Genomic DNA, 18,453 nt, shown 5'->3' on the forward strand with positions numbered 1-18,453 from the left:
CTATACTTTCTCGTTGGGAGCAGACGGGCATCGAGAACCCAGGACCATTCGCTTACAAAGCGAACACCGTAACCAGTCAGCCACGGCCGCTCCTTATTTTTGAGTGCAGGTACAGGTACACTCAAACCCCGATGGTTTGACACCAACTGTTGTCAGACGAACGGGGTCACGTTTTAGTTTGACACCCCTTTTACACGGAGTTCACACACACTACCAAACGTTTGTTTTGATAGTGTGCGTGAGCGCTGTGTAAAAAGTGACAGTTCGTCACTTTTTAGTTTGACTTTGACCAACCAACGGGGTACAAACTAAAAAAGTGTCAAACGAAAAAGTGACCAACCACCGGGGGTTGAGTGTATTACAATTATACAAAATGGATATGGGTTGAACTGAAAAATTCGTATGAAAAGTGGGATATTGAACTCAGAAAATCATGATTTTTTGTTAGGGTGTACTGCCGTTCTACGCATAATTGTCCCATGTTCAAAAAAGTGCAACTGAGATAAACGCGATTGAAATTTTTCGACCGATTTCTGTGTTTCTACGCATAATTGTCCCGTGGGTTTCTATTCGTCCTACGTGTCCCTAATCGCCCCAGTTATTAGTTTATCACCCTTATTTGTGATTCTCTTGCAATAAAATAGGTAAACAAGACATAATGCTTAGTAAAACTAATGATTCCGTGTAAGAAAATACTTGGTGGGACAATTATGCGTAGAAGTTTAACGATGGGACAAACAGACTTGGTGTTGTTTTTAATGAGTTTCCGAACAAACTACCAGATTTTATATGTTTTTCTTAAAGTGCACATCAAACTAAACTTAAAAATATCATAAAGTCAAAATCGTCCAAAACTGACATGGGACAATTATGCGTAGAACGGCAGTGTACAGCTTTTAAGTGTTTTTAACGTTTTTAACTATTTCAAAAGTAATAAATAGCTCAAAAATTAATAAAAGTGAGCAAGTAACTCGAACAACAAGTAGCTTGACAAGTAGCTCCATTGTTGATATGTCTGAGAATGTTGCTTGAATAGCAGAAAACTGCAAAAGTGGTGAAAATAGGTCAAAAGACTTATAGTGTGACGAAAATGTTTATACTTCTCCTACGAGTGCAACCTGTCAAAGCCTGTTGACTAATTTTTTTTTCTCGCAACAGAAGAGATGCGAACTTCGGTTTGGTGCTACGAGCATAATATTTTCAAACCGCAATTTTGTCAGGTTTCGTGTACACCCTTACCAAAAATCATGATTTTTTGAGTTCCAAATCCCACTTTTCATACGATTTTTTTAGTTCAGGTACTACAACCATAAAAATGGTTATATGGGTTGAACTGAAAAAATCGTATGAAAAGTGGGATTTGGAACTCAAAAAGTCATGATTTTTGGTAAGGGTGTAGAATTTTCGATGCGGGTTGTGAGTTCTTGGCGCGATGAGTACCTCTGACAAAAGTCGTTTTCGATTGGGTAACTCACGAACTGTCAACCGCTTGTTTACAAAACATTAGGTCTATTCCCGTACTGCAGAATTCTGCAATTCTGCACAAAATCGGCAGCAGAGCGTTCCCGTACTTTTCTGCAACAAAAGTAACTTTTCTCTCAGGCAGAACTTCTGCAATGAGAGAGACAAAAGTTGCAGCAAAACCGTTCCAGTACTTTTTCTGCAAGCTCTCTCTTCTCTTTCGTGTTGAAAAGTAACTGCAAGTTGGTGTGAGTACACGCTTACATAAAATTGGCAAGTTGGGTTAAATCAAGCATTTTATTATTATGTAGTTGTAATAAATTTGATGTTTTGAAGGGACGTTTGTATATTTGGAATTGATGGATTTTGGGGTATTTTTTTTAATGTCCGGTTTTATTGAGAACTATATTTTATGTTAACGATTTCAGGCTTAGTTCATTAATGTAATGATATAGCGAATTTATTATGTTTTAGTATTAATAAAGTTGATAAGTAAATCCAGTATTACAGCATGGCTAATAACCCAACAAACAATTTGTATCATAAAAACAAAATGTTTTTAAGACTTTTAAAAGACACATTTCTTTTGAGTTTAATATATTTTTAATAAATATTTGTTTGAGAAATGATTTTTGATCTTAAATTGTTTTTGAACAGACTAAATATGTGCAGGGATGGAATAATCGCAAAAAAAATCATTTTCGCTTGCGAACTTACTTCACCCGCGAAAGAGAGAGGATGAAAATCACGCAAAAGAAAATCGCTCTCAAAATTCTCTAAGAAAATCAATCTGCTGATGATTTTTTTGTAAATTTCCTTGTCAGCACCACTTAATAATATTTATTTCACTTTGTTTACACACATTGCCCATCTACAAAATGTGACAGGTCATTTTTCGACATGTGACGTTACACTTGCAAGTGTAGTAGTGAAAAAGATGTTCCGCCGAAAAATCATGATGATGATTTTTTTAGATTCTTTTAACCAATATTTCGTGCGCGAGAGAGGAGAGCCATGCTCCCTCAGGATTTTTTCTCTTGATGAACGTCCAAAGATTTTTTTTTGATGATGATTATTCCATCGCTGAATATGTGTGTTAAAATAATAGGTAAATATAATTGGCAAAAAATGTACCTGTGATTGTGCTACCAACTTGTATTCTTATATGAACCAAAATATTAAATGTACTTTATTGAACTTTCAATGAAGGAATCATAAAATAGGTATAAGGCTGTACCAAACAAATAATAAAAATAATTGATTCTATAATTTATAATTTGTTGTTTTATTGGGCACTTGTTAGTTAAACTATGTATCAAGTCAAGGAGGGAACCAGCCGGAAATTACCATATTTTTTTTGCTGAAACATAAGTTACGTTGTTTACACATCATATTTTATATTATTTTAAATTGATTTAAATTTTATTAAAAAATATACGGTATGCTTAAATTCATAAATTCTTGAATTCTTAAATTCCTAAATTCTTAAATTCTTAAATTCTTAAATTCTTAAATTCTTAAATTCTTAAATTCTTAAATTCTTAAATTCTTAAATTCTTAAATTCTTAAATTCTTAAATTCTTAAATTCTTAAATTCTTAAATTCTTAAATTCTTAAATTCTTAAATTCTTAAATTCTTAAATTCTTAAATTCTTAAATTCTTAAATTCTTAAATTCTTAAATTCTTAAATTCTTAAATTCTTAAATTCTTAAATTCTTAAATTCTTAAATTCTTAAATTCTTAAATTCTTAAATTCTTAAATTCTTAAATTCTTAAATTCTTAAATTCTTAAATTCCTAAATTCTTAAATTCTTAAATTTTTAAATTCTTAAATTCTTAAATTCTTATTTTCTTAAATGCCGCCATCTTGAATAATTAAAAAAATACACTTATTTTGGAGTCATATTCTAGGTTAGAAATGCATATTTAGAGGATTTAGAGATTAGAAATTTTGTAAAGGTCTTCGGATAATAGAGTACAAACTGTATCTATTTTTTATAATTTAGTTTTTTTTAATTTACAAAATTTATTTGTTTTTTGAATTTTTTAACTGTAAATTTTGAATTTTTGATGTTCTGAACTATTAAATATTCAAAATTTTTATTTTGTTCATTTCGAATTCAAAATATTTGAATTTTTGAGGTTTAATATTTTTCAACCTTATTTTTTTTTATTTTGATTTTTTGAATTTTAAATGATTGATTTTTTAATTTTAAATATTTAGAATTACTTTATTTTGAATAATTTGAATTTATAAGCTTTGAATTTGTGATTTTTTTCTGAAATAAATATTTGCATTTTAAATTTCTCAAATACCTGATTTATTTTTTTTTAGTTTCTCAATTAACAAATATTAGTTTTTTTTTATATTTTCATTTATGATTTTCTTAATTTCCGAGTTTCTAAATTTATGTGTTTCCTTATTTTTGAGTTTGTGATTCATTTACTTTCTAATATTTTTCAATTTTGCTGCGTCGTCGTTGTTCTTCCATATGACATCCATAATTTATTTCTGTTATCCTGAATAAAAAATCCTTCAAATGGTCTGCTAACAAAACATGTATTTATGATCCCTTCTATATTAAACCTTTGTTTGTATTTTTTTCAAGTTATATTTGTTAAACGTACCTGCAACTCTCATTTCTAGATTAAATTTTCAAAACAACCTATCCCTCATGGGTTTCCTATGCAGATAGGGCCTTTTGAAAATTTAATCGAGATTTCTATTTTTTTACCTAATGTAAAAGTTTTGAATTGTTTCTAATGTATAATTTCTACCTAAGCATAAGCATCTTTTAAATAAAATGTTGAGTTGCATAAACAAAATAAGTCCCCGTACCTTTTTCAATTACAATTTTTGTTAATCCCTTTTAAAAAAAAAAAAAAGAATTAAATACCCAATTTGAGTAAATCCACTCAACTGTGTACAATATTGCAGAAAAAGTACTGGAACGCGCTACCCAGGCAAAAGTTTTGCGGCCTCTCTCCTTGCAGAACTTCTGCAAAAGAGAGAGATGAAGAGAGCGTGCTGAAAAGTACGGGAACGTGCTGCAAAAAAGTGACTTATGCTGGCTGCAGAATTCTGCAGAAGTTGCAGAAATTTTGCAATTCTGCAGGTACGGGAATAGACCTATTGTGATTTTTGTCCCGCGCGGTGTTTTTGTGGCGATCGCACGTTCTCGCTTGTTCCGAAAATTAGAATCTGTTTTGTGCGATTGTTGGGTCTCAATTTTGAACACCTCGCAGTGCCACGATGGGAAAACGGAAACGCCAGCAGCAACCGGCGGAAGCCGCCTCGTCGGAACCCAACACCAACTGGGACATTAACGGTTACCGGACGGCGTACGAACCGGAAGAGCACTGGGAACTGCGGCGTACGTTCATGGAACGCCACCAGCACTGGATTGCGGAGGACGAGCTGGTCTGTTTGGCGCAGGTGTTTGTGAACGTCGAGTTGCTGCACTGCCGGTACCCGCTAGAGACGATGGAGCGACTGCGGGAGCTTTCGAAGGGCGTCGCCGACGAGTACCGGAACTCGAGGAAGAACAAACTCCAGCGGACGTTCGTTTCCGCTTCGGATGCTGCCGCGTCCAAGGTGCAACGGAAGGGACCAGGGGAGCAGGTTAAGCAGCAGCAGCAGAAGGGACCGATTCAGTTTGTGTCTGGAAGTTCGCGGACGCATCAGATGGTGGCACCGATTCGAACGCTGGCCGATGTGTACAACAACCTGGTGCTGATGCACAACGATTACGAGTGCACCCAGCAGGAATTTGACCGGATGGGGTGTGGCAACAAGCTGGAAATTGAGCTGTCCAGGGGTGGCAACGGGAAAACCGTTGGGCGCATCAGCGTGGGACAGTTTGAGTTGGCCAGGGCCGAGGGTGACAGTGAGAAGACCACCCGGAAAGCCGTCAAGTTGGCCTTTCTGGAAGCGATGGGCAAGCATTGCTACAAAATAGTGGTGAGTAATGATTCAGATTTCCACATTTTAAAGTTTTACTGAATTTTCCTCAACCTTCCAGCGTAAAAAGCACGCGGTCCATCTGGCCAACAGCAAAGTGGAGCGCAAGGCCGTCCAGGGAACCGTCGATCACCGCGGGCGGAAGGTGGTCAACGATTTCCAGGAGCAAAAGATCGACTCCAGCAATCTGGGCTTCAAGCTGCTCCAGAAGCTCGGCTGGAGTGGCGGCTCGCTCGGGTCGAAGAACGAAGGAATCGTCGATCCGATCAACTGTCAGATCAAAATTGGCCGCCAGGGGCTCGGCGGCGGGGCTCCGGCGAAGAAGGAACAGCCCGGGGGAGGTCCGCCGAAGAAGGGCAAGATCGACACGCGCAACGAAACGTACGGCATCGACATCAACTTTTACCGGCAAACGATGAAGAACTTCCGGGACAGTGGCATCGAGTACGACATGGTGTTCAGCAAGGACTTTACCAAGGAGGAACGGGCGCTGTTTCACAAGTAAGTTGCATGTTTTTTTTTCTGTTTTTATTTTGCTTCCATAGCCAGAATCGCGCTGAATAACATAATTTATATCAGTTTAGTAAATATCGAGACACCTCCAGGGCAATGAAAAGGTTTATTTATTTGCTCAACTAGCTGGAAGTTGTTTTAGACATAGGTACTTGAAATTGAATATCGTGATTGGGGAACGCTAGGTCTACATAACTAAATACATATATTCATTAAAGATAGGTACTTAAAGGTGACATCTGTTTTTTTTTTGGGTTTTGCAATGTCACGGTAAATTTTATGCATTTTAGGTACTTGAAGTTCACGTCCGTGTTGGGGAAGCGCACATTTGTCTTGAGATTACACTCAAACCCCGATGGTTTGACACCAACTGTTGTCAAACGAACGGGGTCACTTTTTAGTTTGACACCCCTTTAACACGGAGTTCACACACACTACCAAACGTTTGTTTCGATAGTGTTCGTGAGCGCCGTGCAAAAAGTGACAGTTCGTCACTTTTTAGTTTGACTTTGACCAACCAACGGGGTACAAACTAAAAAAGTGTCAAACGAAAAATTTACCAGCCACCGGGGGTTGAGTGTACCTTAATGATGATAATATTGTAGAACATTGCATTACATATTTGAATAGTTAAGTTGGAGTGTCGCTATCGAAAATTTATTAGAAAATTGCTGATAACATTTTGAATTGGTTGGTAAAAAGATTCGTACACTTTCCGTTTTGAAACACCGGAGCAAAACTTATTTTAATTTGGTTAAACAACAACATTAAACATTTTTGGAGAATTAAATTCTCGAGAGTAGTTCATTCTGGCAAATTAAACTATACTGATATTGATTAAAAAAAAAACAAAATTCAATAAACTAAAAAAATGCAAACCATTTTTTTTTATTAAAATGCAAAAAAAAAAACAAAAATTCACAAAAAAAATATTCAAAATAATTTAAAAAAAATCAAGAAATAAAAATAAATTTCAAAAATCTTGAAAAATAAAAAAAAAACGAAATTAATCAGAAGAGTTAAAGTATTAAAAAATATCAAGAAAATAAAAAAGCTTAAAATTTTCAAAAACACTGCAAATTTCATAAATATAAAAAAAAAAAAATATGGGTCTCCTACGAAAGGCCGAATCTCAAAAGGCCGAATCCCGAAAGGGTGAAATTCAAAAGGCCAAATTACTCGAAAGACAGAATTCTCATAAGATCGAATCCCAAAAGGCCGAATGCTCAAAAGGCCGAATCTCATAAGGCAAACCGCGCCCAAAAAGGCGGAAACGCATTCCAAACTTCGTTTGTCATTCTGCCTTTTTGGGCGCGGTTGCTATCATTATTTTTTTAAACCATAGTTATGTAATAAACATTGGTTTCGAAAAAAAGAAGGCATAACTTTCTTGCATTGCTGCTAACTAAATTTTAAAATATTCTATTTATTTGCCGCAAAAAAATAATTGTAATTATTTGAATTCATTTAAGTACTTGGTGACGAACGATCAAATTTCGATTATCGTCACCATAATTCAATCAGATTGAACACTTCTGAAATGCTTTAATTCATTCTACTCTACTCATTTGTATGCATGGTAACAATATGATCGGTAAAGATAAACAGAATGTACTCATTATGTACTTATTTCGCTTAAAATTATAAAAAAGAACACAGTTCATTAGTTTACTGTATCTTTGAACATCATAATCCATGAAAATCGTGAAAATATGATCAAAATCAAGATCAAAATTCTGAATTCCATAATCATTCTGCCTTTCGAGACATGTGGCCTTTTGTGACGTTCTGCCTTCTGGGCAAAAGACAAAATTCGGCCTTTTGAATTTCGGCCTTCCGAGATTCTGCCTTTTGAGTTTTTGCCTTTTGAGGTAATCCCAAAATATGTAATTAAAAAACAAAAACCATAAATAAAATAATTAGTTTAAAGAATTCAAATAATTTAAAATATTAAAAAAATCAAAAAGTAAAAAAAAATCAAAAAAAAAAATTATAAAAATATAAAAAATTGCAAAGATTTAAAAAACTAGAAATATCGAAAAGTAAGCCAAAATAAATTAATAAAATTAAATTCCAAAAATCGTGAAAAAAAACGAAATAATTAAGAAAAATCAATGAATTGAAAAATATAAAAAAAGCTTAAAATTTTTAAATTGCAGAGTTTTTAAAATTTTAAGCTTTTTTTTATATTTTTCAATGCATTGATTTTTCTTATTATTTTGGTTTTTTTTCAAGATTTTTGGAATTTAGTTTTTAAACTTTATTTTGGCTTAGGCCATTGCAAATATTTTTTGAAGTAAAATGGTTTTTGAACAAGTCCAAACATGCTAAAAATAATTCAACGCGTTTTTGTCCCCTGATTTTTCGACCCGATCTTGAAAGTGGGAGATGAGGGGGAGGTAGGGGCGGGGGGTGGTTGATGACAATCACAGTGGATTCTCTGGCTGTCGATCTTCTCGTTATCAATATTGCTCCAGCTGTCAATAAATTTTTCAGTTCCTTCAAAAAGAAATTTTTTTTGGCCTAAATCGGTTATTTAAAAAAAGAAGTTGTACATATTTTAAGGGAGAAACCCCTATTTCTTTTTTTTTCGGTGCGTCGCATCAACCAATTCTATGATTCTCTAGAGCACCGCAACATTTCCGAGGTTTCAAGGGACTTTCGAAGATCTAGCAAGTATCGCTCTCCTTCCTCCTTCCGTGAATTTCCTTATAAAGCTTGTTTATTGAGAGTCATACACCTAAAATGATAACCAGATCAGATCTTTTGCGAAGCGCCTTTCGACGTCGATCCGGACGACGTCGCCCCCGCCGCGGGATGGTTCTGTGCCGGATGCGGGTGCGCCGTCAGGTCCGGATAGTAGGGCTGAGGCGGATACACGGCGTTGTAGCCGGCCTGTTGGCCATTTTTGAGATGTGGGTGGCCGAAAAAGGACGGAAAGGCCGCCCCAAAGTCGGAATAGTTGATCGGATAGATGGGATGGGCCTTGGCCGCGGGGGCAGCCGGAGCGGGAGGATAGTTTTGATCCCGCGCCGATTCCGGCTGTTGGTTGTGCTGCTGCTGCTGCTGGGGCTGTTGAGCCTGACTGTTGTGTTGTTGCGGTTGCTGCTGCTGCTGTCCCAAGTTTGCAACTGGTTCCTGTTTGATTGTGACTTGGTTCGTCGCCTGAGCGGAAGCACTCTTTGCTTCCGCCTTCATCTTTTGCTTGGCGCTTCGGAACATTCGAGCGTACTCGGCCCGCCGTCGGTTCCGTTCCGCTCGTTCGTCGGGAGATTCACTTGCTCGGATTTCGCGCATTCGCTGGGCGAGTCGTGCCTTCCGGATGGCCGTCTGCTCCGGCGTTTCCATGGCCCTCCGCAGCCGTTGGCGCATGGCGTTTCGCATTCGACGCAAGGCACGCTCCTCCTCGGTTTCGTTCTGTCGTCGCCGTCGATTGCTTTCGGCGTTTTTGGCCAGTCGCTTTTGGCGAGCTTCCTCGCTTTCGCCCAACATCCGGCGCTGGGCCTTGGTCAGGGTGCTGGAGCTACCGTTGTGACTGCTGTTGCTTCCGGTGCTACTTCCGCTCGTATTGGCCGCCGAGTTGGCTGAATTGTTATGGTCCACCGGCATCGGTACCATCTGCTGCAGCGGCGGAGGAGGAGGTCCCGGAATTTGCTGATGATGGTGCTGCTGCAGCTGCGGCGGCAGCAGATTGTACAAGTGTGACTGATGGTGGTGCGATGGAAATGATGGATTCATGGTTCCGTTTATTGCGGCTGGCAACTTGTTTGAAACGGGGGCTCAAAACAAACCCTAGAAAAAACTTTCTATCTGTAAACACACGCAAATCAGCAATAACTGTGCTGGTCCTCGTTCTGTTTCATGGGTCAAATAGCTCTGCGCATGTGTTTGTGTGGGGCTCTGCTTTACCGATCTCTGTCCGTCATTTTCCTGTATGTTTGGTCTGCAAATGTTTAGATTTTCCGCACTTTGACAAACATGGATTTTTTCCAACCTACGCCCTAATTTCGATTTAAACTTCGCGATGACTACCGTCGCTCCATCTTTCTTGATAATTTAACACCGAATTACACTCGAACTGAACGCATTTCGCTTGTACAATTGACTAAACTCTCGAGTACCGACGTTATGCGAATGTGTTTAATTGCTACCTCTCGCAGACGACACTGACAGCTTTGTTTGATTAGCATAGCATTTGTTGCGTGCAAGTTTTGAATTATCTCTGCCTGTTTTATTTTCAGACGATACGCAGACACAAGTGTGCGTCTGTGTGCTTTAGGTAAACGTTAAAAAGCTTTAGACTTTCCTGGGAGCAGTTCGTACAACGACTCAAAATTGAGGTTAAAGAAGGTTTAGAAAATATAAATTTTCTAAATTCACGAAATATTAATCTCTGAATGTCACGTTATCGCCCTTTGAAAAATATTAGAAAAAATTTCAGTCACGAAATTAAACAGATCTACTTTCTTTGTGTTTCTTCTGCTGTAGAAGTCAGTAGAATAATTACATGAGTAAATTTTCAAAACACCCTATAAGTCATGGGCTTCCTATGCAGATAGGACCTTTTGAACATTTAATCTAGAATTCTCGGGTGAGTTTTCAAAAAGCCGCAAGAGCCACCTTGACCACACCGTGACCTACGACACTAGAATTCGTTTTTCTCCAAATTGTATCAAAATTCCAACTATTTTTAGTATGAGGCACATTAAAGACGTGTAGATAAAATTTCAAGCTTTTTAGTGCTCTAAAAACTGCTGTCCCTTTTCAGGCTGTAGTCCCGATTCGCCCCATTTGACGTTTCATTCCGCTTCGCAAAATTTTGAATTGCCCTTATAGATACCTAAGACGAAGTTCCAGAGTTTTTTTTAAAAGGACCTACTAACTATTGCCTTTCATATGTTTATAGGACCTATTCAAAAAAACTCAAGAGTTCTTCGTCAAAAAAGTAACTTTTCAACAACTCACTTTTTTAGTCATTTATGAAAAATACGAACAATTATCAAACTTTGAGTTGTTCCTACTCATTCGGAGGGTAGCCTGCCCTGTTATCGACAGTCGCCCATAGAGTTATCTACGTGCGCATGTATTGCGTGTACGTACACGAAAAAAAGTGAGGTTAAATTTTGTCCGGCCAGCAAAACCTAATGGTGCGCTAGTGTGTGTACGCGCAACGTCATAAAGCTCTATTTTTGACGCATACGCAGAAGCAACGAAACGTAAACACGACATTTGGGCTAGCGTCTGACGTACGAAGACGTCATTGATGGCCGTATTTTCCAAGTTGTTTTGTGTAAGCCTTGAAAAGTTTTGTTCCGCCCGCGATGAATCCAGTTTTTCCGACGATGCATCAGGCAAATCTGTATAACCTGGTTCCACCACCACCGGGACCGCATCAACATGCCCAGCAGATGCCACCGGCGAACCACCACGGTTCCGTCGTCGGTTCCAGCCCTGGCCAGTTGACCAAGTCCCAGCAGCGAATGCTGGGCGAAAGTGACGCGGACAGGGCCAAGCGACTGGCCAAAAATGCCGAGCGGATGCGCCAGAAGCGAGCGGCCGCGGCCGCAGCAGCAGCAACTGCAGGACAGAACTACGCTGCAGGACCACATCCACCGCCACCCCCACTCCAGCAACAGCCACAGCAGCAACTACAACAACAACCTGTTTTATACAACCTGGTGGGCCCTGGCCAGATGCCACAGCTGCAGCAGGTTCAGGCGCCTCCAGCAGCACAACAAACAACGCAGCAGGTTCCGGCAGGTCCAACGGGTACTCCGAAAGGCTACCTTCGTGGTGAGACGGAAGAAGCGCGACAGAAGCGGCTGGCAAAGAACGCAGAGCGTATGCGCCAGAAACGATCGCTTGAGAAGCAGGCTGCCGTGGCTCAACCCGTTACGACGGCGGCACCGATAGCGCTTCTGCCGGCCAATCCGACTTACGTCACCCTTCAGCCCAACGTATATCTCACCCTTACGCAGACACCTGCCCCGGCACCGGTCGCGCCTCCTGCTCCGGTCGATCCGAGCTTGCTGACCAAAGCCCAGCGCCGAATGTTGGGCGAAAGTTCCGAGGCCCGGATCAAACGGCTGACCAAAAATGCCGAACGGATGCGCCAGAAACGCGCCAACCAGACGTACGAAGAGTACAGAGCCATGTTGGCCCGGAACGCCGAGCGAATGCGCCAAAAGCGTAACACGCGCACATTTGAAGAGTACAAGATCGCACTAGCAAAAAACGCCGAAAGTAATCGCCGGCGCCGAGCAAACGAGACGCCGGAAGAGCGTGCCTTGCGCCACATGCGGAACGCCATGCGTCAACGACTCCGTCGGGCCATGGAAACCCCCGAGCAGAAGGCCATCCGGAAGGCACGCCTCGCCCAGCGAATGCGCGAAATCCGTTCCAACGAATCGTACGAACAGCGTCAAGTACGACTCGCCAAGGGAGCGGCCCGCGCCCGTCAACGGTTCCTCAACGAGACGCCCGAGGAACGCGCGGAACGCAACCGTCGGAAAGCCGAATACGCACGACTCTGCCGTAGTCCGGATCCGCGCAAGAAGCAACAAATACAAAACCAACCCCCGAGCCAACTCATGGCGGACATCAAAGCCGAACACCACCAACAGGCCAGCTCGTCCTCGACGACCGTACAACCCTCGCTGGAAACGCCAATCCCGGGCTATCCGATCAACTATTCCGAGTTCGGGGCCGCCTTCCCGTCGTTTCTCAACTACCCCATGAAGAACGGCCAGCAAACTTCGGCGGGGCCAGCTTTCAATCCGACGAGCTACCAGACGACGACGACGACGATGGCCGCCGGACAACCGCCGTACTATCCCGAGCTGACCGTGCCGACCCCGGTGATGGCCGCCGGAGCCATCAAGAGTGAAAAGCCCAAGAGTGGTGGCGGTAAGCGGGCACCGAAGAGTTCCGGAGCGCCGCCGACGAGCACAACCACGACGACGACGACGAACTGAGCCGGCGGAGTGGGAAGGGAGGTGGAGGAAGGTGAATATGATGATTATATAAATGTACTCAACACGAGTTACGCAATGATTTAACCGTACGCCGATAAAGTTTAAACGTATATTGTAAAAGTAGCCGTAAGTGATAATCTTAATAAAATACAGCATTAGTACCGCGAAAAAAAAGAGGGATGTTTTGATTTGGGTTCGATTGTCCAAGCCCTGTCTCTTGAGGTAAACAAGGGCGTCTATGGGATCTTATTCTTTGGGGCATTGTTTTGTTCGCAGAGAATTAGGGCAGTTCGTTGTCAATCCAAGATTGGTTAAGTCCCCACATTGCGCAAAAATATTCAATTGTATGGACATTTGCATAAAAAACACAAGCCCTATATTAATAAAAATGAATGTTTTGCCCTTTCAAAATGTTAGACTTGGAAAATTTCACGAATGTTTCATGTTTTAACATTGTAAATCGGACCATTCGTTGCTGAGATATCGACGTTAGAAAATGGTAGGTTTTTTGGGTGAGACTAAGAAAACATCAATTTTCCTGTTTTTAAACCTTTAAAAGGCAGTATCTCAGTAACTAAGGGCATCTCCACCGCAAAGATCTAATTGCGTGGCAAACCTATCGGTTGGATCCCCAGTTTTAGCTTTGCTCCGTAGCTAATACACGTTTTCGCACCGCTGGGAGCTAATTTGGCTACCGAATCAAGCCCACCGCGGGGATCTAATTTATTCATTTTCAAATTCTAGCCGTTTTGTTGATCGAAATCAATAAAAATACATTCTAGCATGATAGAACATGCTTCCAATTACATTATATGTCCTAATTGTTTGCTTACATCAATAAAATATCATTTTCAAATTTTTAAAAGTGTTCATCCGATTTGCTCCCGACATGTTTGCATCCCAACTTTCCCACCGCGGGTAGCAAAGCGAAAGCTAAATTAGCCTTCGAGTTCATTCAGCGAAGAAAAAGTTCATCGGGGATCCGTCGAGTAGCCAAGATAGGTGCTCGAGAAGTCCCCGAGCTGCCGGTGGCTAATTTTTTCAGCGATTTTTACAATTATTTGTATTCGTTTTGGTTGAAGATGCATTTATTTTGAATATCAAATTTGAATGAATATTAAAGAAATCAGTAATTTAGTTCAAAACGATTTTGTTAAATTAAAAAGTTGTGGAATTTATATATTTTTTTATTTTTTAAATAAAAAATAATCAACCACATATATTAATATAAGCAAATCATTACCGAAAATTTAAACATGAATGTCCAAAATTTAAAAATAACTAAACTGATTTGAACATTTTTGAATTATGTATAAAATTCAAATATATATATCAAGCGAAACAATGTAATTGGTCCAATGTGAGTTTGTAAACAAAGGGTGTATCTTGCTCACGTCAGTGAGGAGTAAGAAAAAATTACGAATACGTTTATTTTTATTATTTATTTTTTTCATTTCATTTAAAAATATTTTGAATGGTTGTACCGTAAAGGCTGATACGCAGATCCGAAGGAACGCAAAACTCCATATAAAAAAACGCCCAAGAAACGGTCAGGGAAAGGGTCACGAAAAGATTTTTCTTAAGCGGTACGCAGCATAAACGAAAAGTGGCGTTTGACGTTTCTTCGCGCGGTGCTTGTTTGCAATATGTTCTGATGAAAAAATCGCAGAATTGGAATTTTCTTTTTTAATAATCTTGTATTTGATATAATAATATTTAAAATCCCCGCCGAATCTCAAAATGCAGAATTTTGAAATTAAAAGGACAGATATAGTTTTTTGGTAGAAATGGATTAAAAAAAAGAAGTTGTCTTTATAGCTGTCGGCCACTATTGCTAGTACCAATCAGCAACCTCTGGATTGTGAGTCCATTGCGCTGTCCAATTGATCCACACGGACGGGATCGAAATTAAGTAAAATTTACAAATTTACGAAAACCCGAAATTCTAATATCAAAAACACAATTTTTATCAAAAATAAAAAAAATGAATTCAAAATCAGGAATTTGAAAATTGAAGAATTTGGGAATTTAAGAATTTAAGAATTTAAGAATTTAAGAATTTAAGAATTTAAGAATTTAAGAATTTAAGAATTTAAGAATTTAAGAATTTAAGAATTTAAGAATTTAAGAATTTAAGATCAGAATTGGGTACTAAAGCCCTATGTAAATTTTTATGTGCAACTGTAAAAAACACGATTAAAAACCATTTCTGATCACTGTTTTTTTATTTTAATGCAAATTTTTTTTTGACAAGACAACATTTTTTCGATGGATCAATTATGGTCCCCTTGGAACGAGCTGTCATGTAGGAGCTTTTCTGACAAGAAGAACCGCGAGGTAAATTTTTCAAAATTGATTTAAAAATCCATTTTAAATTCTTTGTGGTCGTACTCAGAAAAATAAGCTTTATCGCTGTAAACAATAATATCAGCAATCTATGCTTCATTTTAGGACCCAATTGCTCGGATTGCTTGTTTTCAAATCCGTTTTGGCTTATTTAAAATGTTTTGCTTGAATTTTGCTTTTACTCAATACAAATGACTTATCTCTTGCATGTCTGGCACTAGATCGACAATGCGTTGACCAAAATTAATCAAACACAGCCCCAATATAACCTAAAAAACAAAACTGCATCACCCCAGATTACCAAAGTCATTTTTCATGCGTGAACTTGCAGCACGGGAGGGAAAATATTTCCAAACTCGAAGAATTGAAATCGAAAAATCAAGTGCCTCAAACTATAAATAAATGAAATTTTGTCTCATTTTCAAGAAAAACGAAAAATAATATAAGAGGTCACGGTGGCTCTTACGGCTTTTTGAAAACTCACCCGAGATATAAACCTTCCTTGGACGTATACGAACCCAACGCAACAAAGAGCACCTCGATCCGACGCTCCGTATTGAACTGATTCGCGTTTGAACAAAACCATCGAAATTTTGTATATATGTAGATATAGATTTTATAGATCTAAGCTTCATTGTAGGACCCAATTTGCGGGATTTGTCGAAATCTGCGAAAAAAACGGGAATTTGGGAAATTTTGTCAAAAAGTAAAAGTCAGGAACTCCAAGCTAAACGCAATTCGTTTTGAGCACTTAGCAACAAATTTAAGGCTCCTTTAACTATAAAAATCCATTAATTTTGGTTTTGTTGATTTGAATTTGAAATCAGTGAATTGGAAGCTTTTTTAAACAAAACTGTTGGACAAATATCCATTTTCTGTTCTTTGCTATATCTGCTGCTAGATGTATATTTTCAGTTTATAGATTAAAATAACGTATCTATTTTTTTTTTAAATGAACAATTTTTAACATTTGGTCCGCAAGCTCATGTGAGCAACTCTCTACCAAAACCGGAAATGGATTTTATTTGTATTTTTTTTATTTGGCTCAAACTTTGTGGTGGCCTTTCCTATGACCAAAGAAGCTATTTTGTGTCATTGGTTTACCCATACAAGTCTCCATACAATTTTGGCAGCTGTCCATACAAAAATGGTACGTTTTTTGCCTTTCTTACAAAAGAAAGGTTTAAGGTTTGCTTTTGGAAAAACGCTTTTCTCAGAAATCTTCAAAAAATCGTGCACGGCGAGGAATCGTCCCAGAAAAAAAATCTATTACTGAAGGTTTAGATGCGCTCTTTCGATTGAATTTTGGCCCGAAACCCGGAACTCAAAGTCTAATTTTTTGAGAGCTCTTTTTCTGCAATACTTGAGCGATGTCTGCATCCGCTCCTAAAAATTTGTGTCTTCCATCATTGGAAAACCGCTCGTAAAACCCACAATTTATATAAGTCAGATTTGTAGCCGTGGGGTCGGAGACGAACATTTTATTTTTCGATACACAATTTTCGACCAATAAATGTGGTCAAGGCCATTTTTAGAGGTATTTTTTGGACAATTTCACAGATAACACTATCAAATTAAAAGGATTTAGTTTCAAGCAAAAATCCATTGGAAAACATGCGCCATAAACTGCTTGGGCCCAAAATTTGAAGCTTTTCCAAAATGTATTTCCAGAGATATAGCCATATTAGTATTTTTCGTCTTATTTTTACCCTATTTTTTTTTCCCGTCAAATTTTTGGTGTTATACAGAATCATATACTGAACATCAAATTCAAAGTCCCAGCCCATTCTCGATGGAAAGATCGACAAGTCGTCAAGTCGAAGCATAAACGCCAGCACATTTACGCTTGCGCGTTTGACGCTGCGCGTGAAAGTGTTCTTTCTGGCTTCTCATAATAGATCGACAAAATGAAATAGCGATGCATATTTTTTTTAAAGTTAATCATAGACTAAAATTAAAGACTGAGTACCCTTTATTTTTTTCTAATAATGTCAATCCAATATGTTTTTCTTAATAAAATTTAAATATCTTGTGATCCATAATGTACCTCTGAAATTAAAAAAAAACGGCATTTGAGGTTTAGCCTAAAAATATTTGAAACTATAGGTCAAATTCTCACTGGGTGGTATCATTTTGTTTCTGAAAATTTAATTGCACCAATATATTTGTCGGAGTTTCATCATTTTGTAAGAAAGGCTCTATTTCACCTCTGGTTATATTAAATCGGGGTTTTCGATTTTTTAATAATTTTTTTTTCACAAAAACTCAATTTCCCAAAATAAGTATTTTTTGATTTTGGATATTTTTCGATATGTTTAGGGGACAAAAACCCGCAACTTTTGAGTTATAGAGAAGTATGGTCAAAAAATCTGCCGCCGAATTATGAATTTTTGAAAAAAATAGTGATTTGTGGAAAAAAAAATAAATTTTATACCAAAACAAAACTTGACCTCAATTTTTTTTACGCAAAATTGTAATAAGTACTCTGCAGATTTTTTGATAAAGGGTTCTGTTTTCATTATATATCCACCGAAACTTTGATTTAACGAAATATTTGCAGTTTTTAGATTTTTAAAATAGTGAACATGAGTGACCATTTCTAAAAATATATTTTTTGAAAAGTTCAGAAAATTTGCCATTTTTTAATGTCGATATCGTAGCAACTAATGGTCCGATTTTCAATGTTAAAACATGAAACATTCGTGAAATTTTCCGATCATTTCGAAAACAACATTTTAAATTTTTTGAATCAAGACTAACATTTCAAAAGGGCGTTAATAATAATAATTAGCATGGAAGTGATATGAGCGAATATTTTTTTTTTCAAATCATCATTAATTCCAAGTATTTACTAATCCAGCGCATATCTAACCGACAAAATCAACTACTTTTAACTCATTTTAAGCCAATAACTAAGAAACGCTCCTTCTCTTCTCTCTCCACCACAGCATGGCCCTGCAACTGCAGCTGAAGACGCGCAGCTTCGGCAAGGACACCGACGGCAGCCGGCAGTTTGTGCTGCTGGGCAGGAAGCTCTCGCCGCACGAAATTCTGGAGCGCGTCCTCGTCGAAAAGGATCCCATCTTCAGCGAAATGTACGAAGTCACGGGACCGGCTTCCGACCAGCAGCAGGACGTCGTCGACTCGCCGGATGTCATTACGATAGACGATTAAAGTGTGTGTGTGTCGGTGAATGA

General features: G+C 38.5%; 3 protein-coding genes across 3 annotated transcripts; 2 read left to right on the top strand and 1 right to left on the bottom strand.

Annotated features, from left to right (window-relative positions):
- The first annotated feature begins 4,595 nt into the window (after positions 1-4,595).
- LOC120431540 (uncharacterized) lies at positions 4,596-18,430 on the top strand. The gene is made up of 3 exons (XM_039596652.2): positions 4,596-5,423; positions 5,485-5,924; positions 18,205-18,430. Exons 1-3 carry the CDS (start codon positions 4,716-4,718, stop codon positions 18,428-18,430), a joined length of 1,374 nt encoding a protein of 457 aa, XP_039452586.1. The 5' UTR covers positions 4,596-4,715.
- LOC120431550 (putative mediator of RNA polymerase II transcription subunit 26) lies at positions 8,625-10,274 on the bottom strand. The gene is made up of 2 exons (XM_039596660.2): positions 9,935-10,274; positions 8,625-9,879 (listed from the first exon to the last, which is right to left on the bottom strand). Exon 2 carries the CDS (start codon positions 9,672-9,674, stop codon positions 8,694-8,696), a length of 981 nt encoding a protein of 326 aa, XP_039452594.1. The 5' UTR covers positions 9,675-9,879; positions 9,935-10,274; the 3' UTR covers positions 8,625-8,693.
- On the top strand, positions 11,141-13,077 carry LOC120431535 (ensconsin-like). Its single transcript, XM_039596640.2, has one exon. The coding sequence runs from the start codon at positions 11,258-11,260 to the stop codon at positions 12,908-12,910; it is 1,653 nt and encodes a 550-aa protein (XP_039452574.1). The 5' UTR covers positions 11,141-11,257; the 3' UTR covers positions 12,911-13,077.
- Positions 18,431-18,453: the final 23 nt, after the last annotated feature.

Source organism: Culex pipiens, chromosome 1 (assembly GCF_016801865.2).
Source record: "Culex pipiens pallens isolate TS chromosome 1, TS_CPP_V2, whole genome shotgun sequence".
NCBI lineage: Eukaryota > Metazoa > Arthropoda > Insecta > Diptera > Culicidae > Culex > Culex pipiens.